The sequence below is a fragment of the Microtus oregoni genome, unplaced genomic scaffold (assembly GCF_018167655.1).
Source record: "Microtus oregoni isolate MIOR12 unplaced genomic scaffold, Mior012 000022F_ref0000154, whole genome shotgun sequence".
Taxonomy (NCBI): domain Eukaryota; kingdom Metazoa; phylum Chordata; class Mammalia; order Rodentia; family Cricetidae; genus Microtus; species Microtus oregoni.
In genome coordinates, this window is record NW_024543081.1 from 34,586,249 (window position 1) to 34,605,927 (window position 19,679).

At 41.4% G+C, this 19,679-nt stretch overlaps 1 protein-coding gene across 2 annotated transcripts in view; it reads right to left on the reverse strand.

The window, feature by feature from the left end:
* The window catches only part of LOC121461355 (MDM2 binding protein), a 72,117-nt gene that overhangs the window by 510 nt on the left and 51,928 nt on the right, over positions 1 to 19,679 (reverse strand). The window contains exons 18-22 of one of the 2 annotated variants that reach the window (XM_041672395.1): positions 15,015 to 15,281; positions 13,110 to 13,347; positions 12,405 to 12,518; positions 8,326 to 8,391; positions 7,487 to 7,661 (exon numbers count right to left, since the gene is read on the reverse strand). In XM_041672395.1, the coding sequence (XP_041528329.1) occupies positions 7,626 to 7,661; positions 8,326 to 8,391; positions 12,405 to 12,518; positions 13,110 to 13,347; positions 15,015 to 15,281 (721 nt within the window). In that variant the 3' untranslated portion in view covers positions 7,487 to 7,625. Of the gene's footprint in view, positions 1 to 7,486; positions 7,662 to 8,325; positions 8,392 to 12,404; positions 12,519 to 13,109; positions 13,348 to 15,014; positions 15,282 to 19,679 lie in introns of those variants that run through there. The other variant, XM_041672394.1, reaches the window with a different exon arrangement.

Consider the following 19,679-nt stretch of genomic DNA (forward strand, 5'->3'; position numbering starts at 1 on the left):
CTCCTACTGTTGCCAGTACTGTCTTTGGTGGAGCATCGCACAGGGTGGGGAAGTCCTTCCTGTCACACACACAGGTCTGCAGCTGCTGCAGGCTGTCAGACAGGGACCTTGGTGCTACTCCGTATGAACCTCTTTTCAGGATAAGGTTCCAGCAGAGCAGAACGGAAGTGACAAGGTCCTAAAATTCTAGGTTCCAGCTCACACTGGGTCGTTGATCCCTACGGCCAGCTTAGAGATAGGGGTTAGGGAAGTGAAAACTACCTATGTTGATGGGAAGACCCAAGGCTTTGTGACACTACTGAGTGTTCTCCATTCTTTCCTCTGGACACAGTAATTTCCATTCTCTCTGCATATAAAATAATACAGGAAAAAGGCCAGTACAACCTCCAGGCTCTTCAGACAACAGCTTTGGTCAACACACCGCCACCATGTAGCATAGCTGACCTACTTGGGCCCTTTGGCTCTCCGCTTCCCATGTAAGAGGCTGGAAATGCCCTCAACTGCCCATTCTAAAGAGTGGGACCTTTCAGCCCTGCTCCCTGGGAGACCAGTGAGTCCCTAGCTGCTGAAGTCTAAACTCGGCTTATGTGTTTCTTTTCATCCATGTACCTGCCAAGGTCATTCTGATGCAAAGCTTACTAAACGTGGGACAACTGACCAGCTGTGCTCCTCTCCTGGAGCACAGCCCCGGGGTACATGTGGCTAGACTCCAGCTTCTTAGTTTCTCATCTCATGAGGTTTTTCTCCTACCAAATAGTGTTCACTTGAGTGCCCTGTTCATTGCCCGGGTAATCACAAACTTTCCTTTGTGCCTGCTTTCTCGTTCACTCGAAATATTGTTAAGCACTTTTTATTCATAGATATTTTTTTCTGGATCATTCACAAAAGAAGTATGAGAATCACGTAGCAGCTCAGTAGAATTTGGATGTGTAAACTGTGGAGGGATAATGTGATGGTCTGAATGTCTCCCATACTCTCGGGCCTTAGACTATTTGGTCCCCAGCTGGTAGAGCTCTTTGGGGAGGGTTATGTGGTGTAACCTTGCTGGAGGAGGCACATTATAGGGACTGGCTTTGAAAAGCTCGCGTCACTTCCGGTCCACTCTCTCTTTGTACTTGAGTTTGAAGATGTGAACTCACAACTTTGTGTCCCTTCTGCCATGTCTACTTCCTGCTGGCAACACATCCTGCCAAACTAACTCTTCTATGAATTATTTTGGCCATGGTGTTTGCTCTATTACAAAGCAGCAGAAAAGGAACTAGGACTGACGGAGACTGATGGGGACTGATGGGTAACTGCCCTTCTGATGCAGCCCCCAGGAGGAGGACCTCTTTGTTAGGAGTACAGGAGAAAACCGGACTTGCTGAACATAGCGGACAATGAGGACTACTGAGAACTCAAGAACAATGGCACTGGGTTTTGATCCTACTGCACGTACTGGCTTTGGGGGAGCCTAGGCAGTTTGGATGCTCACCTTACTAGACCTGGATGGAGGTGGGTGGTCCTTGGACTTCCCACAGGTCAGGGAACCCTGATTGCTCTTCGGGCTAATGAGGGAGGGGGACTTGATCGGGGGAGGGGGACTTAATCGGGGAAGGGGAGGGAAATGGGAGGCGGTGGCGGGGAGGAGGCAGAAATCTTTAATAAATAAATAAATAAATAAATAAATAAATAAATAAAGGAGTACAGGCCAGGCCCCGAGGAACGCAGGGCAGAGATGAGCTTGGTAATAATCCCAGCCAGGAACCGAAAACTTAAGGCAGTAGATTCTTTGATCGTAGGTTTGACTGAGAAGGCTTCTACTCTACAATCATTGAGTGGATGCAGCGCCAACAAGACAGAATTCCCCAGGGACCATCGGGTCTACTTGGAAAGAATCTTTTTGCCCCTCCCCCACACTTCTCGGAGTATCACCACATCCCACCACACACTCTAACCCCTGAAACTCACATGGCAACAGATGCCTTTGGGAGCTTTTCTTGTGGGTGATGGGGAGAAACTACAGGCACACGGTCAGCCACAGGAAAGCTATTGACGGAGTTCCATGAAACTGGCCCTGTTTTGAGGGTGCTATGGTTTGCAGGTGTTTGTGCTTTATCCCTTAAGAGTTCGCATGCTGGAAGCTTGGTCCTCATGGTATTGATGTGGTGCGAGCTTTAAAAGGTGGAGTTGGGTTAAAAGTTTTTAGGACAGTGGGGGCACTGCCCGCAGAAGTGTTACCAAGCTCTCCTGGGACTCTGAGTTACTTCTCTCTAGAAAGCTGTTGGAGAAAGGCCACGCTCAAGTTGTTGCTCAAGCTCTTCTCCCACATGTTGTTGCCCCTAATTTGCCATTCTGCACGATGTCCTCAGCAGGTCCTGATGCTGGTGCCCTTGAACTTCCAGAACTGAGTCAAATAGACCTCTCTTGATAAAGTTACCCAGCCTCACAAATGTCATTACAGAAACGAAACCACCAACGAAGAGAGCGAGAACTGGCTGGATCCTTACTGGCAGTTTGATATGGCCCAACCTAACTCAATAGAAAACACAAACTGCATTGAAACAGGGGTTTCTGGGCATACGAGATAGAAATTTTCTAAAGGCAATGGTGCTAAGAATGGAAATCAAGGCAGACTGACTGACTTTCCTGAGCTAAATCCTTAGACAATACTTAAAGCCCACACAGCATCTGCAAGAGATAGGTTCCGCTGGGTGACTTAATCATTACTCAAACACTGTGTATTCACACAATTATTACAATGTTACTCAAGGACAGAATCTTATGGGACCATTATCGCTCATGTCCACCATTATAGGGTACATGACTAACAGTGTGCTGAGCTCCGTTTGATCAATCAGTATCACCATTGCAGCTAGGACCTACAACATTCATATCAGTGTTCCCAGTCAATCACTCCAACATCTGGGACCAGGAAACTACTTTGTTTTCTGTGATCATTTTGGCCATTTTCCGAATTTCATGATTTTGGCATTTTCTTTTCAGATTAATATTTTGGCATAATTCATTTTGCAGGAGTCTATTCCTTTACATTATGGAGTAGTATTTCACTGTAGAAACTTTTCACAAAGTTGGCTTACCAATATTTCCCATTTGGGATTACTGAGAACCAAATGGGTCTGAGTATCCTAACTCAGTTCCTTGTACTCACATCTTAATTTTTCTTGGGTTTAAAGAATTGTTGGTTTCTATGATTACCATAAACTTGGCTTCACAGGAAGTAGTCAATGATTTTCCATTTCTACCAACAGCATGAAGATGCCCAACTGTGACACACAGTCACAAGGTTGAATTGTTGGTGTGAAAATTTTCTCTCTTAGTGGGTGTTTACAGCTTTAATTTGTATCTGATTAATGGTGCTAAACATCTTTACATGGCCGATCTCCACTCTGATGTCTTGCAAAATGTTTGTCTCAAAGTTTTTGCACATTTAAAAAACTGGGTTATATCTTATTATTAAGCCCTAAGAGTTTCTTGTGCATTGTACACAAATTTTCCCTGATCATATTCTCAAGACAAGAGTTGAAATAGAATGTTTTAAAGTATTAATGTTTTAAAGTTATAATGTATTAAAGTCTACACATTTTGTGTCTTTTCTAGGGAAGCCTTGTTTTATCCAAAGGTGAAAGGTTTTATTTTCTTCTGTGTATTTTGTGGTTTTAAATACAGGACTATGAATCAGACTGCTAATATTTGCATATGGTGTGAGGTCATTCCCACAGTTTATCATTGATATTCCCATATGGACAGATATTCAGATCAAGAGAATATTTGCATATGGTGTGAGGTCACTCATGTTTCTGTAAGGACAGGAATACATTTGTTCATGATCTGTGTTTCTGAAGAAGTCTTTTCCAAAGAAAAGTTTGGTGTGTGGTGCACTTTTAAGCAAGATGTCTCAATCACCACGGCAAGACTTGAGGTAGTAAATCCTTCATCTTTGTGATTGTTGATAAAAAAAAAAATACTTGCCTCTATCAAGCACTCTAAGTAAGTAATTAATTCAACTCACTATTTGTTTATGCATTTGTCTTTTACTGGTCAGATTGACATAATTTATACTTGCCAAATTTCAAATAGCACTACAAAAGTTATTCAAAATCCTGAAACTCTACATATATCCACTTAAAAGAAATATTAAGTCATATCAACTTACAGCTTTTACTCAAATTTGAATGTATATTTAAAATGTTTATATTACCATTAATATATAAGCTTATTTTTAATTTACTTATTGGCATATATTCATTATATATGTTGGCTGCATATAATCCTATTAAGCATGATAGAAAACCAGGAGCCAAAAAAAAAGACAACAAAATGCTGTGTATGTCAACTTGAGAGATTGGATAAATTGTTATTCAAAGAATTGAAGCTGCCTCTGGCTTTGTAATTTCTGAGCTATGAGACACTGTACTTCAGCTTACTGTCCTTTAATTTCTAATCCCTAAAAGGGAATATCTACCTCACATGTCAGCAGTGGGACACATGGAAACATCTAGAAGCATATCTGGTACATAATTAGTCCACAATAAATGTTGATTAGTATCACATGTCCAGGAAGTTGGCACTATTATCTGCTTTCAGATTAGGAAACAGGCCCTAAGAGTTTTCATTTCTATAGCTATTATTGTTTCTAGATAAATCTTTCCAGACTGCCTGTTAATCTACTGTGTTCTGTGAAGCTATCTAGTCCCTTTTACATTATAAATGTCTATTAGTGTACACTAGAAAAGCCTATTGCTATAAAATATTTCAAAAGACAAATTTGCTGATCAAAGAGAATCTTTAAAATATTTCCTCATTCCTTGCAATATTCTATGATGTAAAAGCTTATATAAAAGGGGAGAATTTCCAATCAGTAGCTTCAAGGACACCTTTTGAAAGCCTTAGCTTCACATGAGCAAACAGAGCACACACATTAGGCAAACTTCGAGAAGTGGAAGAGACTGCAAAGGAAAAAATGGCAACTTACTCTATAAGAGCTAAAGAATTCTGAGCACCGAACACGAGCAAAACAGGCCAACACCCTCAACATGTAAAAATTCCTCTCAACCAGCAAGCAAAAAAGTCAGTGTTCAAAATGAAAACGGGCAAAAGGCAGGAATGAACAATATAAATTTTGCTAACTTGTTTCTAAAATGTCACTTGCAGCTCTTTCAACTTCACAGAAAGCAAAAGGGGATTCTACCAGGCAAAGTGCAGACCCTTCCGTAAGCCGTCTGCAGATGTATGGAAAAGCTTAAAGCCCAGAAATTTTACTTCCTAGGAAATGTGATTCAGTAATAACCATCAGTGACATACTGGGAAGAGCTCTAAAAATTTTAATTATAGAAAAACTTTAAGTTTAATAATGAAGGATTAAATTCTGACTCGATTGAATTACATCACTGTTAGGGTCCTATAGTATTATATTCAATAGCAAATGTAGTAAATATGAAAAATACGCCAAACACATTTTTTCCAAGAGGCCAGTGGATAGTATCAATCCTTACATATGCTGTGGTCTTTTCCTGTGCAAACTTAATAACTTATCCAACTTTGCTAAGCACGCAATTACTTCAATCCTAACTTTTACAAAATGCAACAACAAAACCTGCATTTCTTTCTTTTTTTACATATAGATTTGTTCTCAGCGCAAAATCTGAACCTCTCCCTTTTTCTTTACATACAGAAGGTTTGTTTCCAGCACAAACCTTGGCAACCTTAGAGCTTTTTATCTTTTCTGCCCCATTAAGATGCCTTTTATCTTTCCACTGAAAGAAAGTGCCCCCCGACTTTTCTGACATGGCCAGACTGCTTTGGGGCTCCGTAGCCTTTGCAAGCAAACCACAGCTGACCGGACACAGCACTGGTAACCAGCAGCCAGTCTGATAAACGAGAGCTACTAAAAGAGAGATGGATGGGGCGAATGCACACTGTAGGACTGCTGCCCAAAAGTGGCTGTTGTCCTGGGAAGGATGACGGCAAGATAACACACAACTTCAGCACATAGAACCACACACTATGTACAATTCAAGTACTATCTTTCATTTTCAACTTTGACTACAGGAGATCAAAGTCAACTGAGACCCCTGAAAACAAAACCATAGACAAGAGGCTGCCTGTACTGCTGGGTGAAAAGCAGGCTACAAACGGACACATGAATACACATAATCATATGCTTTCTGATTGAAAACTTCAAAGTATTTTAAAACAATAACACATGCATACTGGAAAATATTAGTATTTAGAAAATGGTGTGGGAAGTCCTTCTGTTTATGTGTTGCTTTTATTGGTTAATGACTAAAGAAGCTGCTTCTGGCCAATGGCTTAACAGAATATAACCAGGCTGGAAAAGATATAGAGAAAGAGTAGGTGGAGTCAGGGAGAAGCTATGTAGCTGCCGCCAGAGGCAAACACACTGGGATCTTGCCAGTAAGCCACAATCACGTGGAGATACACAGATTAATAGAAATGGGTTAGCCAAAGATATAAGAGCTAGCTAGCAACATGCTTAAGTGACTAGCCAAGCAGTAATTTAAATAACATAGTTTCTGAGTGATTCTTTCATGGTCTGAGAAGCCGGAAAAAAAGAAACCAACTTTTTTAGGTTTATTTGATATGCATGTGTTTCATCTGCATGTATATCAGGGCACCACATCTATGGTGCCTGTAGAAGCCAGGAGGCATCAGAGCCCTTGGAACTGGAGTTACAGACGGCTATAAACCACCATATGGGTGCTGTGAACTGAACCTGGGTGCTCTAGAAGAACACACAGTGCTCTTAAGCACAAAGCCATCTCTCTGTGTCTCTCCAAACTTTCTACCATGGAAATTTACATTAAAGAATAAGCCTTATTTTTACAATTATTGTCATTTTTTTCCGCTTTTGATGCCAAATAAACAATACTTCTGAAAATAGTGGCCTTAGTAGAACGTTTCTAAGTTGGAGCAGAAGACGGAGCTTTGCTGTTGGAATACACAGGAAGGGTAGTGTCCTAGTTAATTTCTTCTTACTATGATAAAACAGAAGGACGAAGACAACTTATACAAGAAAGAATTTGTCTGGGCTTATGGATCCAGAGGGTTAGAGTCCATGATGGTGGAGCAGAGGCAGCAGGCAGCAGGGTTGGCAGGCAGAACAGAAGCTGAGAGCTCACAGTTTGAACTGCAATCAGAAAGCAGAGGATATACTAGGAGCAGTGTAAGGCTGTGAAGTATGAAAGCCCATCTACAGTGACACACTTCCTCCAGCAAGGCTGCACCTCCTGGCTCTCCCCAAACAGTAGAACCATCCAGAGACTAAACATTCCAATGCCAGAGCCTGAAGGGAACATTCTCATTCAAACTATGACGGGCAGAAGCTTAATAGACCTAATAATAAGGATACACAACCCAGTAAGTAAAGAAATATTATTGTTTATTAAACAATTAAATAACCAAGAGTTAAAACATTTAAAATATATAAAAATATAGATTAAAATACTGTGAAGCTGCAAAAGAAGTGCATTGATTACAAATACACTAACAGAGCGTCACTAAAACCACATAAATACAGGACACCAGGGTCCTCTTCACACATGTACCATCTATTCTCTAAGTTTATAGGTGTGCAGTCTTCATAGGAATGGAAGAACAACAGCTTATCTCTTGCTCTTTTCCAACACCCATTCGATCACCTGGAGAAGAAAACAGAGATGCAACTGTGGAACCACCCTCTGCAAGATACCCACGGTCAGGCAATTCCACACAACATCTAAATGCGCTCTGGGTGTGTCCTTCCTTCCTGACCACCTCTTTGCCTTACCCTCCTGTGTAAGTCAATAGTAAAATATCTTTATTAAACTGCAACTCTGTTTTTTGAAAAAGAGAAATCTTCAAAGATAACACAGAAAATTGTAAAGCTAAAAAGGCAACATTCAACCTTTATATTTAAAGGTATTTTATTTTCCAAATAAATGCATGTTGATGTCCACATCCAGATCTGAGCCCAGTGACTGTCCTCAGTGGACCAGGTGATGACTCACCTACTTTCTTATCTTTATTTCAAAGTATGTCTAGAAAGGGTCACTCAAAAGAGTTAAACCAACTGAAAACAGTTAATCAAAATGTATTTTTCCCTAGCTCTTTTGATTATTTTTTTCATTTTTCTCCTTTAATATCTTTTGGAGAAAATCTTTTTTGATGAAGCTATTATATACTTTGCCCGAGCCACTGATAGGTATCAGGGACATTTCAGAAGGATGCTGTTGAAAAGACCATCTCTGTTTTTTAATGTAAATGTAACCCCGAGACAAAATACTGATTTAACTGAGCGTGGCTTCTTGAAAATAACTTATTTACCTGCATTACATTGCTGTTGGCTGTTTTCTTCATTTCTTCAAAGAGACCCCTTGATGTTTTAAGATCCTAGACATTAATAAAACACAGCATTTGGAGCCTTGTTCAATTACATTACTTGAGATCACCCTAAATAATTGTAGAAGAGCCACTGCAATTAGGGAAGTATTCCCAGAATCAACGTAACAAGGTAGTCTCACCCTATATAGAGTATAGAAACCCTCTAAGCAAACACGCACACACACACACAAGCACATACACAGACACACACGCAGCCACGCGTGCGCGCACACACACGCCCTGTATCCTGTGTCTCTAACAGTGCCGCCCCATGCTCACCCTAACCATTCTGCTGTTGATGCTTTAGAATCTGGAGAGTGAACATGTAGTTTCTACTAACTGTTCAGATAAGCACGCACTTTTCCTTCTTTGGCTATTTCACTCCACTGCGAAGAGGAACACAACTATAGTCTTACTTTCTAAAATATCATGATAAGGCTGGACATTTGGCTCAATGTGTTTTTGAACCATGTACAAAGTTTTGGGTTCAATTCACAGCAAGGGGGGCTGGGGGGGACACATCAAAATAAAACACAAAATTATAAAGAAAACCCTAATTGTACAAAAAAAGGAGAAAAAAAAATAAAAGAGTCCTCTAGCAAGCAAATTCCATCTCAACGAGGCAGCCACTTTGAATTCTTGTAGCAATTCCTCCTGTCTGTCCCCTCATGTTTCCAGCTGTCCATGCTGGTCCTTGACGATTTAGTAATTTCAGAATGACTACGAATAGCATGGATGTTTAACGGGCAGATCTAGGCCTATGCACAACACCTTCAATTCCTCCCCTGCACAGCTACATCACAGTGGGGTCCAGAACTGGCTAGTGTTTGCATTATTACACCAAAGCAAAGGCTGTGACGTCACCAGGCGATTCGTGTACTATGGCTATGTCTCTTGCACTCAGCCTCCTGCACTTCCTGGAGTGAAACTTCCTGGTTATTGGGGATTTTTTCCCCACTGACAAGTGTTTCACATACATAACTCTGGCATTTTCCCCTCCCTCACAATGGATTGATTAAACATGTAACAAAGCTTCTTAAAACAGTGTCTTGCTGTGGACAATCTCTCACCGGTTTTCTGTGGAGTTTGACTTCCGACATTATTATTCTCTCTTTACCATGGATCTCCCCACAGCCTGCCCCAGCTGTCCAGCTTCTCCCTAGGCCAGCCTTTTTGGAACTTGTTTTCCTCATTCTAGGCCAATTTTTGTTTTACTTAATTTAGCCTTTTATGTGCTCAACTTGGTTTTCTAGCAGATTCCATAAAAGATATATTTTAAACCTCTTCCGGGTTTGGAAGTGCCTTTTATTGAGTCTTTACATCTGAATGGACTAGATCAGATAGGTCACTCTGGATCAATACCAGATAAATTACTCTAGTTATAGTCCAGATAGTTCACTCTGGATCAATACCAGATAAATTACTCTGGATTATAGACCAGACAGGTCACTCTGGATTAATACTGGATAGGTCACCTTTCCTCAAAAAAATCTTTCTTCCAACGCCTGCCATGGAACCCTTCCTTCCCCTACTCTCTTGTAAATTTATGGTGCTTTTTACTGGTTCTAGTGTACTAAAATACCATGGAGAACTTTAATAGCACTTAATTCTCGATCCTTTCAATATGCAACTGCCCTTTCTCTTGGGAAAACCCAGAAAATGTTCTGGATGCTTAGAAGTTGTGACACTCCAATGGCTTGCTGTCACTTTCACTCCCTCACTTGGGTAAGCAGTGTCTTTTCCAGCAAGAAGCCCAAGTTCCTCGGTTCTGGGAACATTATTATTATTATTATTATTTGTTGCGATTATAATATAATTACATCATTTCTCCCTTCCATGTAATCCCTCCTCAGCTCTCTTCTAAATTTATGGCTTCCTTTTCTTTTTCTTTAATTGTTATGTGTGTGAGTGAGAGAGCCTCTCCCTCCCTCTCTCTCTCTCTCTCTCTCTCTCTCTCTCTCTCTCTGTGTGTGTGTGTGTGTACAGCATGTAAAGGCAGCCATGTTGCTGAGACTTCATCATCAAAATTAAACTAAGAAGAGATCAACAACCTAAACAGACTTATGACAATTAAGAAGATTAAAATAGTAATAGAAATATTCCTATAAAAAAAAAAACCCAGAGCCCTGGGGCAGCTGGACAGCAAAATTATACCAGGTGGGAACACACAAAGAAAACTGGTAATATCCCTGATGAATATAGATTCAAAATTATCCAGCAAAATACCTGCAACCCAAATACAGACACAGATCAAAAATATTATCCACCAGGGATAAAGTTGGTTTTATCCGTGAGATGTAAGGATGGTTCAACATAAATGGACTTAAAGACAAAAGATGCAGAAAAACCTTTGACAAAATCCAACACGCCTTCATGATAAAAGTTCTAGGGAGTAGGGTAGAGGGAGCATTACCCCATATGACAAAAGCTATGTAAGAGAAACCTACAGCTCTCTCGGCCAAGCATCTAGTTTTCCCTTCTCTCTAGAGTTCTTCTCATTTGGCTCTTGCTTTTTATAAAATCCCCAGCCCAGCTGTTCAGCCTATTAGAAGGCCCTTCTACTGACTTCTCATCCCTCTAAACAAAAGGAGTCTTAGTAGTCTCTGTGCGTGGTTTTGGTGATAACATGTAGTTCTGGTTTTCTTCTGGGAGAATTAGAGATTCTCTAACTTTCTCCACTTTCTACTTCTCAAGAGTTCTCTTTAGTTTACACTTTTACCTCACTTGAGTCAGAAGCTATCCTCAGAAGTTGGCTAGTCCTTGGCCGTCCTCCTCTATTTAAGAGAGAGACACTGAAAATATGGGAGCCCTGAGCTTCACAAGGCAGGAGGGATGAGATGTCCAGCTGGCTGCTCACTGCACCCCAATATTTTCTTTGCACTGGAGACTTTACTGCCGCAGAGGTGTGGGCACAGAACCATTTAAAGACCCATATTCACCGCTGTGGCAGAAGGTTATTCACTCTGTGGGTTTGTTTAGTTCCTCCACCTTCCTTTCATTTCCAGTGTTTCCAGCATCTGCTGACACCGAGAATCTCAGAACCTGCTGGTTGAAGCAGCGTGAGTCTCATTGGTATTTCCAGCAGAAATCAGGTAGGCTTCTTAGAGCTACATTTACTCGGCATATGCTTTCATGTGCTTTTGAAAATATCCAACAAGGTATTTTTCTACAGTTTTTTTTTCTTACCTCTTTCTTCACTTGATTTTTCTAGGAATACTGCATTTCTTGAGAAGATTTAAATGAAGGAATTGAGTACATTGTGTCACTCTGTAATCTTAACCAAATATCTACCTATCCTTGCCGGTTACATCTAAGGCAGAGAAGATAAACCAGCACCTAAGTTCCAGAAAACCGACACCCAACGGCTGGAAGACAGCTGAGTGGAAATAGATGCCTGTGAGTAAGGACGCAGACCTGAGGTCAAATCCTCAGCACCGATGTAAAAGGCCAAACATGGATGGGTATTTCTCTAACTCCAGAATTAGAAGGTAGAGACAGGAGGATCCTGAGAGCTCACTGTCTAGCAAGAAAGCCAAAATGACATGACTCAGTTCAGTAAGGGACTTTGCCTCTCTGTCCTTCTTTGGCCTCTGAATGCACATACAATAAACACACAAAACCACATGACTTAACAGAAAAACAAATAAAACTATCACCTGAGGAACCCCTTTCCCCAAACTCTTTACATCTGGCCAGTAAGGGTCGCTTCTAAAATAATATACTTGCCTTTCAGCTTCATTATAGCTTTATCATAAAATAATTACCAATAATGCTTAAGCTCCAACTTAGTAAAAGGTCTGAGGAAAAACACTAAGGCCTCTGGTTGAAGCAGCTTTCTATACACAAAGGCTAAAGCCAAATAAATCAAATGTAAAGCAGTTTTACTCCAGTCTTTCTGTGTCCATTTCAAAGCATCCTGGCAGCAAGCATACAGTAACAGTACAAGAGCTACCTGCACACTTATGTCGACAGAAACATCACATCGCGGACTAAAGCCCCCACGAGCAGACAAGACACCGCACCTTTAGGTAGAACTTGGAGATTTCAAAGAGCCTCTGGCTGCAGGCGGTGAAGCACTCGTGGGCCTCGGTGATGCGCTGCTGCTTCAGCGTGTCCTTCACCACCTCCTTCAGCATCTGCAACAGAAAGGAACACGCGGCTGACAGGGCTCAAAACGGCTGCCACTGTTTCAAGATCATAAATGAACCGTGCATCATCTGCCTGCACTTAAGAGGAATACGGCTGTTTTGACAAAGCCGTTGAGAAAGGTGCCTGTGACATCACAGGATTCGCGTTCAGCGGGAAATGCCTAGAGTAAGTGGTGAAAAGGACTGACATCACGACCCGTGATGAAACCCAAATGTCAGTTATGCATAGCTGAAAATGTATACATGGCAGGGAATTTCTTTATAAGAAAAATGTCAAACATAGAAAATAAAGAGGAAGCTTTTATAACGTTCCTGTTTGGATGCGCTGGCATGCCAGCTTTTATAACAGATAATCAAGTTCTGTCTGATGTGTGTCACTGACACCACGCCCCGCTTTCTCATCATCTACCGTCCTTCCTGGCCGCACTGGAAACTGGACTTAGGGCTTCACACATGCGAGGCAAATGCTCCAGGGTTGAGCTCCCGCCTTCTTCATCTTTCTTGCATTGGATTATTATAAACTCTGGATGTTGTTTTATGTTTTTAGGAATTCACATATGGAAAGCGGGAAGTCTTTACCCGTGTGTGTTTCTGTGAGCGCGATTCCTTAACTTGCTTTGGTGGTTTTGATGCGCATGCGCTCTTCTGTCCTGCACCGGTCTTTGCGGTGACTTTGGAAGCCTCGCGACCTGGAGCTGGAAGCACTGACACAGACCGTTCTGCGTGAGGCTTTCGGGATGTCCCCACGTGATGGTAACGATTACTACTGCAACTTGTCTGAGAAAGCAGACAATCAGAACTTTCTGATTTCGTAAGTCTGTAAGGAGGGACAAAGTAAAAATGGAAGGAATCAACAATGGAGTCTACTTTTTGCTTAAAATATTAAAATATTTCCATGCAAAGACAAAGTCGAGAAAATCTCTTGCTAGTTTGCACTAAATAACTGACACCAAACAATAAAGCTGTTATTCCTTCAGTTCTGCGAATTAGTCACTGTGATAGTGTCGTCAACTTGACAGACTCTCCACTCGCCTGAGAGATGGCCTCTGAGCGCGCCTGCGGGAGGTTATCACGACCGCACTGACTGCTGTGGACAGACTCATCTAAATGTTGGGGGGTGGACTGCATCAGGGGGCTGAGCAGCACTGTGCGTTCATTGCTCTCTGCTTCCGGTTGTGGATGTGATACATGCAATTGCTTCAAGCTTTTACCACTGTGACTTCCCCTGCTAGGAAGGACTCTAGACCTCAGCCGCAAGCTAGGATAAGCCTTCCCTCCCTTACTTTGCTGTCTCAGGGTACTTTACCAGAGTAACAGAGAAATAGCTGGGGCAGTAATTAAAACAGAAGGCAAGTGATAACTAGCTCTGTAGCCAACATGGGAAGCAACCCGAGGACACCTTTCCATTTACACACTTAACACCACATTATGCACTCATATTTTCATTAAGGAATTTTAAGAAACCACAAAGCTCTGTGTTATAATATCTCAGCAACTATCTGCGCAAAATAGGTAATGAAAACAAATACAAATATAATTTTAAAAAAATGGTTCTTATTTCAGTTTTTCTAAAACACTTCTATTTGCTTTTGTGATGACTTGGAAATGTTTTCCTTTTCCAAAACAGGCAGAGGAGCCATTCCTCCTCTCCTCTCGACCACAGAATACTTTTCTCTCTGAGGATAAATCTTTTAAACGGTTTTTGCTTTGCAACTTAATCGGACATAAAAAATGCCATGAGCTAACAAAGTTCTCATAAAAATCATTTAGCTATTTCATACCAGGAGATAGTATTCTCATATTTTCGCCTGTTCAAAAAGACTTGAAAGCTTTATTTCTACATATTTTATACTTAGTTTTAAAGGTTTAAATATAGCTAGAACTTACAGTATATTTTATTTCAAGGGCCTAAATCTGACACATGTTCTAAAGATCTATAAATTCAGTATTTATTTTTAATCAACATCAAAATTCTTATATATTTGAACTATTTAGCTAGCAAAAAAAAAGTTCCATAAAATATACTAACTATGTAGGCTTTAACGCTTTACTTACATGTAACAAGTGGTTTTTAAATGGGGACCCGTGGAGCCCCTTGTTTGAAGGCCAATGCCAGCAGGAGGCAGCGATGGCACAGAGAGTCAGGAAATTCCACCTTCAAATACCACCCTCAACAGTGCCGCTGAGCCCTCCTTCCCCTACTGGTCTTGACTTCTCAGCTTTACAGCCCCACTGTGCTCATGGACTGTGCATTGGCATAGAAAATAACAGAGTTCTCTTTTTCCAAGTCATTTCTTTTTATACCTTACAAGCAAAACCAGCTAACCACTCAAAATAAACGAACTTCCTAGTATAAAGGAAGGAATCTAAAAACCTGTGCAGAGGGAAGCATTAAAAAAAAAAAAAGAGGCAAATGAGGAAGCGACCCTCCAGAGAATAAAACACTTCTCCGGAGACGCCGCTTCTGCATACTTGACAGGTCACCTTTTCTGGGGGTAGTGGCAACTCGGATCTTTAGATCTCCTTTTCAAACCAGAGACTTCAGTTCGGAGCTCGCTTTGCAGTGCTTCTCCGTCGGGGACACTCCGAGGCTCTGACAAAACTGCGGGGGACGGAAGAGGGCTCAGCACAGTGGGGACCGGAAAACTGTCTCTGGTGCAGGTGGTCTGGGTCTCATAACGAATAAGACGAGACTGCAGTTCAGAAAATCCCCCATCTCTTTCTAAAGCTTTCTGGTCATCCAAGCAGTATCTAAAATGAGGAGAGAGCATTAAAGTCAAACATTCAGGAGAACAATAGGACTTTTCCCCCCCTTTCTAACAGAAAACAGCAAGATGGTGACTTAAAAGTCCTTAGTTTCCTGAGAATTTTTGGAAATTTGGCTGAATGGCCCACTTGCTCTGCAGCTCATCTTTTTTCAAGTCTGTTACACGACAGAAAGGTCCACAATGTGAAGCCATCTGAGTCCTCTGGACTGGGCTTCTGTGGCAACAAATTAAGTTCATCATTTGGACGATTTCCAAACTAACAGGGCTGCGGTTTTAATGCCTCTCAAAACTCTAGCCGTCCCCTAACTTCTCCCCATGACTCCAGTGTAGCAGTGGGAAACCGACTCCTGCTGGAAAGGGCAAGTTTATTTTCAACACAAAGATTTATAGGCATGAAGGAATTCAACACAGCCTCGCCTGACAGCTCAGAACACTTTCAAGTTTTTTTTTTCTTTCTGCAATTCACTCCTCACCTGATGTGCACACTTTGTTTCAAACACGCTGGTTGCCTATATATCTGGCTTCTGGTTAAACCTAATCCGGTGAATCAATGACGTATTAGCTGTGCAAAAGCCTCTGGACTCAATCTCCCGTGCTGAGCACAACAGATAAACACACAGGGAGAGCATCGATGACCTTGCAAAGCTCTCCACTTCCTCCCCTCTCCTAACTGCATCACGGAGCACAAACGGCCTCACCCAGGAGACTGACGAAGTAGAAACCGTTCAAACCTTTCTCTGCCGCCTGCCCTCTCCACCTGAAGAGTTCTAACGTGGTGCCTAACATCAGAATTCGTCTCTCACGGAACATATCACTCCTCAGATGCCTGACAGCCCAATGAGGATTTCAGAACGTCATTTTTCAATCAGGACACATATTTGATTTCAAAGACTATAGACCATGGATTTATATGGATTTAAAACCTGGTTCCTTTACCCATTAGCTAGTGACTGGCTAAATTATTTTAAGCTGCTGTTTCCTGGCCTGCAGCAAAATGTGATTTGTAGTACTTACCGAAGGAATTATTTGAGGGGTGAATTGGGTCAGATTCTGAAACATGCCAATTAGCCACCAAATGTACAAGGCTGCCCCCAGCATCATCAAATTTATTTTCTACCACAGCGAGTCATACAACACACCAGTGACATGTAGCCTAAGTAGCAGAATCAGAACTTACAGTCACTGGGTGACTGCGGAGCCTAACTGTGACCACTTGGTATAGTGTCTCTTAGGTTAACGGAATAAGGTCATCACACTCTAGTCAACGCATGTTTGCATCTGACAATCTGCTGAAACACACACCCAGACTAACATGGTCACTGACTCTTTGACAAAGGGTTTAAAGGCGATTCTAAAAGAAAGAATACATAGACAGTGGAATAGAGGTCATGGTTAGGAGAGGGGGCAGTGCTGTCAGTCCAAGGGTCCAAAATGGCAGAGTTCTGTGGGATGAATAAATCTAGAGATCTAATGTACAGAATGAGGACGACAATACTTGTTCCATTCTGAACATTTGCTATCATTAGACTTTAAATGATTATTACACATGAAAAAAGAGCTAACTGTGTGGATGATGGCTTCGTTAACGTGACTGTAGTAACCATTTCACTCTGTATACACGAGCGCACGCGCGCGCGCACACACACACACACACACACACATAGCAACACTGTATTACGTATCCTATATATAGTTGAAATACAAAGCTGCTTAAGTGATCCTAAAGTGTGGTGCAGACTGGAGGAACTCTGGGTTAAACAACCTGAACTACAAGAAAACAGTTCTTATCCCAGAGGACTGACCATGGGAGAGCAAGGTTAGATCACAGATCTCCAGGCTTGATTGTTTTTCTAGTCTGTGCCTAACTTATTTTTGAGTGATCAGCAGGAACTCTGAAACTACTGACACTATCCTGGGATGGAAATAAAACATACAGGAAAGTCAAGAACCGTGAGTTTGTGTGAAGGCTCTGGAGAAGAAGCACCATGTTAGCAGATTAGCTTGTGTATAGAACTGCGTGGGGAGAAACAGATCCTTTGACTCTAAGGATATTTTTGTACTACAGTGTTCTATTTCTAAGATGTGGACTTTTAACTGTCTCAAAATCCCAGGCGCTCCCAATGCCCTTCAACTGAGTTATGGACGTTGCACATGCTCCCTGCACTGCCATTAAAATGCCCTTTAAGACACAATGACTTGGCGACTTGGTAAAAGGAGAGACACAGAATACAATATCTGACGTTAGGGAAATATTTATGGTTGGAAAAATGATTAATAGTTTCATATTTTCTACAAAAGAACAGCTAAATGTTTTATGGGTCCTGTGCTGGCTAGTTTTATGTCCACTTGACATAAGCTAAATCCCTCCACAAGATGGAACTGTAGGTAAGCCTATAGAGCATTTTCTTAATTAGTGACTGATGCAGGAGGGCCCAGACCATTGTGGGTGGGGCCACCCCTGGGCAGACTGCCCTCTGTTCTATAAGAAACCAGGGTGAACAAGCCATGAGGAGCAAGCCCGCTTAGTCCTAGCATCAGCTTCTGTCTCCAGATGCCTGCCCTGTTTTAGTTCCTATCCTGACTTCCTTCAGTGATGGAGTATGAATACGAAAGCATAAGTCAAACTATTTCCTCCCCAGCTTGCTTTTGGTCATGGTGTTTCATCAGAGCAATAGTAACCAAAACTAAGACAGGTCTTAACAGAAAAAAAAATACCCATAAGCTATTTTGTTTTGCGATTTACACAAAAATACATCTAGACAATGAAGAAAAGTTTCTCTGCAGTTTTAAACTACTCTGAAGCTTATTTCCATGCCATTATCTATCCTGAGCACCAGTATGTGTCCTCCCCCTATGAACTCGTGTAAGGTTATTAATGAAAATCCCAGAGTCAGATATAGGGTACCTCCCTATGAACCACTGGTTAGGAAAGCTTCATAATGGGGAAGTGAAAAGTAGATAGTATAAAGATACATTATATGCATAAATATACACTGTAGGCACACATGAAATTATCAAAGAGTAAATAAAAAAAAGAAAAAAAAATTAAAGAAAGAGAAGGACACAACAACCTAACAAAGCCATGTTTCTGACTAAGGGAGGCCCTCTTTTACAGAATGGTTCCTTCTGTCTCAATGTTCCCATCTGAATAAGCACAAATTTATAGTAGAGAAAAAGAACATAGCTTGATTTGTCAATAGACTAGGGAGATTACAGAGGGAAACTACTCTGTAATGAATGTGCTTCATGATATTGTAAATAAAAGGCCATGAGGGTTTGGGCACTAATGCACAAATAGTCATTTAATAGTCTAATAAATGAACAGGAATAATAACATTGTTTACAAATTCAGATGCACCATTAATCTTTTTCGTATATTAAATTAAAACAACAGGGACAAGAGGGAGCTGAAGCACAAGATAAACACGACTGTATTACGGCACTTGTGGGGCAATGATCTACAACGCTCTCATACGAGAGCGACTCCAGCCAGCTACTCGGCTGAAACTATGACTGTGTATTCAAAGCAGTGCTTCCGTGAGCTCATGAGGCCAAGGAAGCCCAAACCACCTGTGTCCTGGGATAGTCTGTCGGTGTAGCAAGGAAGATGGTACTAGCACAGCTTTTCCTCAGCAGAGATACTTTGTGAAAATACAAATAGAGCTTATGCTTTCAACTCTCAGATGTGAATTACATGCAAAATATCTAGAACTCTTATTTGGGTTTCTTTAATAGATTAGCATCATTGCATATGCATGAATGAATATTAAATAAAATGTTAAAATAGAGTAGAAGGCTCTAAACCTATCAAATGGAATGAGAGAGATAGAACTCAATGGGCATAGTGTAAGGAACAGGATTAAATATAGATTCAAAACCTGGGATCAGATGTGGTGGCAGAGGCAGGGGCAGGTGTATCTCTGAGTTCAGGATCAGCCTTGTGTGTTTAGTAAACTAGGTCAGTCAGCCCTATATAGGAGATAATTCAGTGGGCAAAAGTACTTGCTATGCATTCATAAGGATCTGAGTTCAGATTCCCAGCACACAACGTAAGAAGCTAAGTATGGCATTGTCTTAATTAGGGCTTCAATTGCTGTGACAAGACAATATGACCAGGGCAACTGTTACAAAGGAAAACATTTAATTGAGGTGGTAGCTTACAGTTTGGAGGTTCAGTTCATATCAACATGATCAGGAACATGGTGGCATGCAGGTGGACATGGTGCTGGCTACATCTTGATCAGAAGGCAACAGGAAGTGGACTGAGACACTGGCCAGTATCTTGAGCATAGGAAACCTCAAAGCCTGCCCTAACAGTGAGACACTTTCTCTAACAAGGCAACACCCACTCCAACAAAGTCAAACCTCCAAATAGTGCCAC